The 9,618-nt window shown below is 24.7% G+C and overlaps 1 protein-coding gene across 3 annotated transcripts; it reads left to right on the forward strand.

Annotated features, from left to right (window-relative positions):
- Positions 1-5,092: 5,092 nt before the first annotated feature.
- LOC129612721 (peptide transporter family 1) lies at positions 5,093-8,586 on the forward strand. 3 transcript variants are annotated; one of them, XM_055526479.1, is made up of 8 exons: positions 5,093-5,378; positions 5,438-5,565; positions 5,740-5,907; positions 6,531-6,759; positions 6,827-7,101; positions 7,171-7,370; positions 7,524-7,826; positions 7,887-8,586. In XM_055526479.1, exons 2-8 carry the CDS (start codon positions 5,532-5,534, stop codon positions 8,343-8,345), a joined length of 1,668 nt encoding a protein of 555 aa, XP_055382454.1. In that variant the 5' UTR covers positions 5,093-5,378; positions 5,438-5,531; the 3' UTR covers positions 8,346-8,586. The 3 variants fall into 3 exon arrangements, with proteins under 3 accessions (XP_055382454.1, XP_055382453.1, XP_055382455.1); XM_055526478.1 differs by having other exon boundaries at positions 5,093-5,565; XM_055526480.1 differs by having other exon boundaries at positions 5,093-5,565; positions 7,219-7,370.
- The last annotated feature ends 1,032 nt before the right edge of the window (positions 8,587-9,618 follow it).

Genomic DNA, 9,618 nt, shown 5'->3' on the forward strand with positions numbered 1-9,618 from the left:
TAGGTAAAAATTAAATAAAAAACCATTGTATTATGTAAAGTTAATTTAAAATTAATATAATAAAATAATTATATACTAAAGAAAATAAAAAAAAACAAAAAATAGAGAAAACAATAGAGATACCAAAATACAAGAAGAAGCAAACAAGAGAGAAAAACATAAAGAATTGAATAAAAAAAATGTGAAGAAAAAAAAAATTAAATAAGCAAAATCAAATATAATTAATGTAATATTTATTATAAAATTACAAGAAAAGAAAAAAAAAATATTATAAATAAAAATTTAACTATATATATATATATATAAAATTAATATAAATTATAATAATAAATAAATAAAATAAATTAAAAAGAAAAATAATAATAATAATTATATTATAATAATAATAATTATATTATAATAATAATAATTATATTATAATAATAAATTATTTACCAAAAATAAAAATTAATTTAAAAAAAAACGTACTTGGTTTTTGTTAATTAACCTTTAATAATTTGATCACACCACTTTATAGAATGGGGATATTTAGAATACAGCGACACATATGTAGAGAGAGAAAGAAAGAGAGAGTGGTTTCATTAAATGAAAAGTTTTTAATACCTCATTCTAATCTCTTAATTACACCGGCCAATATGTCCAAAGCTTAACATTACATTTAATTTCACACAGTATTTCATAAATAATTTTTGGAGTTACTAAGTTTGGAATACAGAGAAAGAGAAGAAAGAAAGAACTATTTTATTACATTATGAGTTTTTGACATCTCATCCCTTTAACTCGGTTTACACTAGCCAACGTCTAGAGAGTTTTACATCATATTTGACTCCATATACTATGTCGTATAAATTATTTTTGGAGTCTGGTAGTTTAGAAAACAGAGCTACAGAAAGAGAGAGAGAGAAAGAATAAACTTTTTTGTGGTTGTTTTTCTACTTCAATATTTCTGAAACGATTAATTTCAAGTGATATCCAATCATTTTAAAATAAGCTTCTCAGATGATAAGAATGACTTGAAGTGACGCTTCATTTAATAGGCTTATTATCTATTACGACTCATGAGTGAAGTGAAAAGAACGCAAATTTTGTCAAAAGTTAAGAGAATTTGACAAATTGGTAAAATCATCATAAATCAATAAAAGAATACTGCCAATTATTGTCGGGTATTTTCTCAAAATAAATTTTATTTTTAATAGTACAACTACCTCGAGAATAAGGGAATTTCCGATATTCAAACACTTATCAAAATTAACTTTCAAATATAAATACAATTAACTTTATACAAATATAAATAATGAGTTAAGTTTAAAAACTAAAGCTTTACTATTTTCATTCTAAATTTTAGATAATACTTTTAATGTTTACATAATTGTTACATACATACAGACATGACTATATTGCGTAAGTAAACAGTTATCTTTATTATGATTCAAAATAAGTTTAAACTTTTACCGCTATATTAAAAAAGTAGTTGTAGAAATCATGTAGAATAATATTTATTTAAATTTTTTCTTAATTATTTTTAATTAATTTGAGCATCACATAATTATGCTGATAAGATATTGTGTACATTTTAATATTCATATAGATTATTCAAGTAGAATAATTATCGAAACAAAATAAACAGTGAAGATTTTAATATTGTTTGCTTTCATACATTGTACGATTGTTAAAATAAATAAACTGTTATACTGGCATTATAAAAACTGTGATACGTTTGCAAAAGAATCCGGGTGGCCATGTTACAATTGTTTCTTACTTGAAATATACGATAAGCGGATAAAAGTATGTATGGTGTAAATTTTCTGGAAACTGGAAGCACTGTCGAAATATTGAGCTGAAATTGACTTGAAAACTATTTGATGCCTTATTTTAAATAATTTATTTGCATTGGCAATAAAATTTTTAAGTGCAATTACTTATCTTCTCACATTAACTTCAAAATTGATGCAGAAAAATGACGGCGCATTTAATTTTGAAACACTGAAATCCCTATACAGAAAAGAACCGAAATTATTTTTAAATTTTTCCAACTCTTGCAATATTTTGTAATATTCTAAAGGAAGAAAATGGTAAGTAAATAATATTTTACAAGAAAATTATCATTTACGGCAGTTTATATGGAACATGAATGTTATCACATGCCAGAATAATGTAAACAGAATAGTAAAATATTACATTAAGCCCCAATTAGTGTGTATCTTCCGTATTTTATTTTTTTTTATAAAATTCTTGTAATTTACTTTAAACTGATTCACGTTGTAAGAAGATGTAGCACAGAAAAAAAAATATTATTTTATTAATTAGTTGACTTTTAATTTAACCCTTATACTTTTATCAATTTTTTTAAACAAATAGCTATTCTGCGTTAAATCTATGGTTTAAAACATATGGTTAAAGAATTGAGCACGCGCACACTGTATTGCCAGAGATAAAAACAAAAAAAAAAATTACTCTTTAAAAGTTGATAAAAAAATTTCGAATATTCTCTAGCGATTTGAGCTTAGCAATCAGAACAGAGGAATATTTGTAACATTGAATTTTTACCGAACGAGTTGCATAAAATAAGGGAGGCTATGTGATGACACCAAAATTGCACATGTTCAGTTTTTGGTGGAGTCGCACTTCTCAATGGTAAATGACCCTAAATAAACTATTTTTAGAAAGATGTCTGTATGTCTATCTGTAGTCGGCAGTTTGCTTGTGCAGATCTCTATAACAGGCTCGACTAAACCGATTTTCATTGAAATTTATATTTAAATTTATTTGGTTGATGAAACGGATTGAGCAACTTTTGGAATATGTCATGTTTCCGGAACTGGATCATTCCTACGGGCTGGATCATTTTTAAGAAAATAATCAGTGGATTCTACCAAAAATATTATGTATAAATTTCGCCTAACAATGCTAAAAGAGAGAAAGAGAGATTACTTTTAGAGAAAATCAGATGTTAGCAAGTTTACTATGAGTCGAATCAATTCACAATGAAATTTTATTTTTAAAATTTGGTTATTAAGAGAATCTGACTGTAAATATTTTGGGGAATATCAGGACTTGGAAACAGAAGGCCGAGGCCCGATTTTGTATATTTCAGGAATTTCCTGAAATTTAATACTTAAGTTTTTCTTGTTAACTAAATTAAGTGAAAACTTTGACAGGGAAGACAGGCCATGAAAAATGAATCTCTAAAACCAAATTAACATTTTTCTACTTACGTTAGTCATCTAGGTATATTTAGGTATATAAAGCCTACCTTCCATCTTTCATACAATCTGAAATAAATATATAAAGGAAATTTTGCATAATCTGATTCAATATTTTATAAATGTGATCGATTATGTGTTGTTCACATCAGATTTTTTATTACGTACATAGGTATATTTTGCAAATTATTCAATTTTTAATTTTACAAAAAAATCAAAAATAAGTCGACATTTTTTACAATGTAAGTTAATAAACTTGCAAAACAATGAAAATCAAAAGTAAGTTTATCAAAAAAATACAATTAAAGCTGACGGAACAAAATTTATAACTTGTAGAATTTGCGTCGTTTACGAAATTTTTTGTAAAATAGAAATCATGATAATGTTTTGGACTCAATATGGAAAAAATTTGAATTATTTAAATGCTAATTTGGAGATTGTTATAGCGAATTGTACAGCGATGTGTAACGGAATGTGATGTTAACCATAAGACTGACGAAGTTAAACTGAACCGAGGTGACAACTGAATGCTATAAGCAATTGAGTTCTTACTCTCTATACTTTGGGCATCTACTTATAAATTTCTGTAATGATTTTTATTTCAAATAAGAGCCTAGTTTATACCTACTCGGACGAGCAAATCAAATTCAATATTCAAAATTCATGTTGATGTTATACGTAACATATTATGTATGTAGTTTACAATAATTCTTACTAACGTACCTACATATAATAAAATAATTTATGATCTATTTATGTATTCACACATAGATAATCAAAATGTGCAGACTTAATTTTCAGATTAGACTAGTCTACTTAAAATTAATTAAAAGATAATTATTTTATATTATCAGTAACATAAAAATAATATGAAAATATAATGTCAAAAACAACAACAAAATTCTAAAATAATTGTTATTATACTCAATTTCATGTGAAATTTTTGAAAACGAGACGTTTCACATCATGTCACATGCGTTCTTCTCATATTTCCATTTCAGATTGTGCAATTTTCTTTTTTCTGTTTTGTTTTCAATCCGTTTCGAAGATTAAAATTTTAATCTATATAGGTTTACGTGTACTGCACAGTAAAATCTCTCTTGGTTCTTCAACTCAAATTTTGTCTTTAAAAAAAGAAAAATTTCGCTCTATAGAATGTACAGTCTATTCTCTAAATCTCAGTTTTTTTCTATAGAAAGTCTTGTTTTGATATTTTGACAATTGAAATCGACCTTTGCACGTTTACTCACTCGTAGTTGAAGTTTAACTCGTACGTTGATGTTCTTACACATTAACTTTCATAAACTTGTTTCATAATTGAATCAATCTAAGGCGTGATCTGAGATTAGAACTGAGATAGGGGTCATAAATGGCTCTTGTATTAATGGTGAACATGCCAGAAGGATGGGCTGTTCTACGAATGATCTCTGTAGGAGTCGCCATTTGTTTTGTTCATGTTCGGCTTAGGATAGTAGGCGATGCCTTGGATCATATTTCTATTTGCGGACGGAGCTGGTGTATGCAAATTTGTCACCAATTGATTTAGTTTTCTGATTTCAATTTTGGCACTAATTTTTTTAAGTTTGTTGTATTTTATTTTAAATATTCTTTACATATCACAGATATTGATAATGCGAAATATATTTAAAATTAATTTAAATTAATTTGGAGTCAATACAACTCAATTACACTCAATTTGAAATTTGATCCTATTACCAAGAGAATTATTATTATTTTAATAATAAAAAAATGAGAGAAATTTAAAAGGAGTATGAAAGTTAAAATTAAAGATTATAGAGAAAAACACTCTTTCTCTTTTTACAGTAAACTTTAATTTCAAAATCAAAACATTTAGTAGGTATTAACGTTTCGTTGCGAGAGCATGTAATTAAAATTTTAAATAAATTTTTTTATAACACGTTTAATAAATTAAAAATAAAACGTAAAATAACGGTATCAGTTATTCAAATCGATATGATCTTTAACATATTATTAATTTTTTAATACAAATTATAAAATTTGCATTCTTGTATATTATTTTTGCAATATCATTATTATAAGTATATAAAAATATATGTATATATGAACTGAGACCAAGTTTAAGATTAAATTAAAAAGTATAGAAATAAGAATACATAATTATTTTTTCATCGTTTTAAAACGAAACCTCAAAGTGTAATTTAATATCACAATAAAAATTTTATTTAAAATATTTATTTATTTTGAATTCCTAGCATAATATACCAGTATCTACTTACTTAATATTAAATACATACATACATTTGTGGTATAATTTACGTTATTATTAATTTATTTGTACAATATATTATGTTCAAAGCAACCAACAGTTTAAGTGAAGAAAGTAAGCATATTATACATGATTTTAATAAAATCTATCGAATATTGTAGCTCCATAAATTATAAAACCAAAACACAAAAAATATTTTATTAAAATAATATTACAATATGCATACAATGCATACAATATATTTTTTAAATTATTTAATGTAAAAATGTAAAAATTATTTAATTTTAGCCTTGCCAGGTGATGATTATTTTAGAAATAATAAAGATACACGTTTATATGATGAGCAACAAGCTAATTTAATACAAAATCATAATAGAAAATTTAATTATCCAAAAGCTGTGATATTTGTTTTACTAACAAAATTATTTGAAGCATTTGCTGCTAATGGTATTCGAAGTAAGTAGTTAAATTAATTGCTACATAAATATTGATAAATATGTAATTCTATACACTAAGCATTAAGCGTAATTCGGACATATTTCAGGTAGTCTTTTTAAAAGCTATTAAATAATTTATTAACTGAATTATTACAGCACTCTCCGAATTTCGAGTGAGTGCTGTAGCAGCATGCTCCGGACTACAGGGAAAAGGGAAGGGGGTAGGGGGCACTAAAGAGATAATTAGTTACGGTGCACTGTTACAGCGGTTGTACGAATCTACAAAGTTACAAAATCTTTGAAGAGCTATTTGATAATACAAGATTAGCGGTCATGATTTTTGAAAATATTCAAAAAAAAAAGCAGATCGCGTTCTTAGTTAGCGTAAGGAAAGGCTAAAAATTTCTTAAAAATATAAAAATATACATACAATGCCAGTTTGATTTTATAAATTTTCCAAATTCTTCTTCTCATTCAATTAAGCGCTATCATGCATGCCCTTAATTCTTGCATTTGTAAAAACAAAATCATATAAGAATGCCAAACTGAACTATATTTAACAACACGTAATTTACATTTTACTGCTTAATCACAATAATATGTGTACTTATGTTTTTAAAATTCTTTTTTTTATTTTTACAGCAATTTTGGCTTTATACCTTCGGGATGACTTGAAATTTACTGAAAATTTTTCAACAGTAATGCTACATGTATTTAATTTTTTTGGACAATTTTGTCCAATATTTGGTGCTGTTATAGCTGATAGTTATTTAGGAAATATTAAAACTGTACAGTATTTTAGCATTGTATATTTGATTGGTTGGATAGGATTAATTACAACATCATTACCTATATCAGGAATCCCAGTAATGTATATTAAAAAAATTTACAATTAGATCTTTGTGTATTATGATTTATATATGTTTGTTATTTAATAGATTCTTAATTTCAACTGCACTTCTCTTTATATCAATTGGTAATGGAAGTGTTAGAGCCTGCATCACCTCATTGGGTGCTATGCAATTTAAATTACCTGAACAAGAAGTACAATTAATTCATTATTTTTCACATTATTATTTTGTTTATTATACTGGAATATTTGCTAGTAAAATTTTACCACCATTAATACGATCAGATATTTCATGTTTTGAGAAAAATGAATGTTATCCGGCTGTTTTTGGTGTACTTGGAACATCATTTTTTCTATCATTTGGTAAATTAATATTTTTCCATTTATAATTTTATTGGATTTAGTGTAATAATTGAAATTTTGTTGTTTTAGTAATTTTTTTGATTGGTAAATTCTTTTATCAACGAGAATATCCTTTAGATGATAATATTGTATTGGAGGTATTAGGTTGTGTAAAAGAAGCAATCGTTAAAAAATATAATTCATCGGAGGAAAAACATTCTAAATGGTTACATTATGCAATCGGAAAATATTCAAGAGAGTTTATTGATGATGTTTCCCAATTCTTTAAGGTAAGAATATTTAAATATTGCATAACATACGTAATCACTTGTAATAACTCATGTAAAGTTTTGTTATGTAAGACATATTATACATATTATATGTATTAGTTTGACATATTATATGTTCTAAAAATTTAAAATTCCTACTATTTTGAGTTACAGGTTTCTACATTATTTCTTCCGTTACCAATTTATTATGCTTTATTAGCACAACAGGACTCAACTTGGACATTTCAGGCAACACAAATGAATACAACGATTCTAGGAATTGAAATTCAACCTGATCAGGCGAAAGCAATGGGACCAATCTTTTTATTTACAATGATACCAATATGGCAATATTTATTTGTTCCACTTTTAAAAAAATGTAATATTCAAGTTCATCCATTAACTAGTGTAGCCATTGGTGGTCTTTGTTCTGCTTTAGCATTTTGTTGTGCTGGTTTATTACAAATTCAAATTGATGTATGCATTTCTTTTTGTACACGCCTTTTTGTGATTATTTTTTTTTTTTTTGTATTTTAGATTAATACAGCTAAAAGTATTTCAATTTTATGGCAAATACCACAATTTATTTTACTTATGATGGGTGAATTATATTTATCAATACCTGGTTTACAATTTGCATTTACTCAAGCACCATCAAATATGAAATCTGTATTAACAGCAGCATGGTTTCTAAATAATGCATTTGGAAATTTAATTGTGATATTTTTGACAAATTTTAAAATAATTGACATACAAAGTTCTGAATATTTTATATATGCAATATTAATGTTTTTAGCAATAATTATTTTTACAATGATGGCATGCAATTATTTAAGAGATCAACAAAATTTATTATTTTCAAATGATGAACAAAATTATAATATTAGAATAACAACATCATCAACAACAATAATCAATTCATCATCATCCGAATTGGCAAATAATAATAATGAATTGAATGGTAATGCAATAAAATATGAAAATTCTAATAATTAATCGTATATATTAAATAAGAAGTAGGGAATTTTTGAATATATAATACTTTCTTATACATAATAAAATAATATTATATTATTTGATTATTAAAATATAAAAATATGTAATTTATTTATTTTAGTAATTTTAAATTATAATTGTTGAATATAATTTTTAGAACTAACTATGTATTCCTTGTATAAATATTGTTAAAATAATATAATTTTTTTTTAAAGAAATATGTGTATATAGATAGGTAATATTGCAGTTTATATAAATGTTTATTTATTTTTATGAATAATTACTACATATATGCATATTTTATAATTTATTGTTTCAGCATTAATGCTCTTACTATTATTAAATAATATATTTACATACATACATAAGTAAAGCATCATTACGATATATTTAACATATAAGTAAAAAAACAATTTGTGTCTTAAAATAAAAAAATTAAATCTAAAATACGAGTTAGTTCTATATTAGCTCAAAAAAACAGAAATTATTCACAGAAAAAATTATTTTATTAATATTACATATTCATACGAAACTTGTGATCAAGGGATTCATACTTCAGCTATTTTGGTCCGAAGAGGTGAAGTACATTCCACAGATACTAGAAACAGGAATTTATTACATACTTTTCGTAAATATCCAGCGTACTATGGAAGTTCCTTTTATAAAGCTCTTAATAATAATCGAAAACTTCTTAATGTTCTACAACTGAAAAGATAGTTAGTGAACGATATGTGTAGTTATGACAATAGGATTTCATAATATAGGCACAAAACTGTTCTTTTTTATAAACCATAAAATTTGAGTTTTGTAGGGCTTGTAAGATTTTGTGTCGAATATGTAGGAGGGCTTTTCACACAAACCCTCTATATTATAATTTTAAAAACAATTTATTATTCTCTTATGAATATAACAAATTAAAATTTTTGCAAGTTCAATAATTATTAAGTCACATTATTAAAGCAATATCAATTAAATCCCAAATTCGTAGGTACATGTACATGGATTTAGTTTTGATGTTAATTTGCAAAATACTTATATAATAAAATTCTTGGATAATTATTATTGAAAAGCACTTATTTTCTATAAATCTTTATACAATTCATTTAATAAATTTACAAAATTTTTAAAAAATTCTTATAAAACTTACAAAAATTCAATTAAAATATGACAGTTTTTTAAAAAATTTATTCTTTAACTAAAAAATTTTTTGACTAACATTTAAACTAAAAAATTCAATCAAACAATCCTTAAAGAGTTTAAATTTATTTAACAA

Source organism: Condylostylus longicornis, unplaced genomic scaffold, assembly GCF_029603195.1.
Source record: "Condylostylus longicornis isolate FDR11 unplaced genomic scaffold, ASM2960319v2 ptg000076l, whole genome shotgun sequence".
In the NCBI taxonomy this organism is placed as follows: domain Eukaryota; kingdom Metazoa; phylum Arthropoda; class Insecta; order Diptera; family Dolichopodidae; genus Condylostylus; species Condylostylus longicornis.

What these genes read in the sequence shown, in the direction of transcription:
- LOC129612721 (XM_055526478.1), top strand. Translation starts at nt 5,532, where the DNA reads ATGTTCAAAGCAACCAACAGTTTAAGTGAAGAAA. An exon ending in TGCTGCTAATGGTATTCGAA is followed by an intron (nt 5,908 to 6,530) that starts GTAAGTAGTTAA and finishes TTATTTTTACAG; the next exon opens with CAATTTTGGCTTTATACCTT. An exon ending in ATCATTTTTTCTATCATTTG is followed by an intron (nt 7,102 to 7,170) that starts GTAAATTAATAT and finishes TTGTTGTTTTAG; the next exon opens with TAATTTTTTTGATTGGTAAA.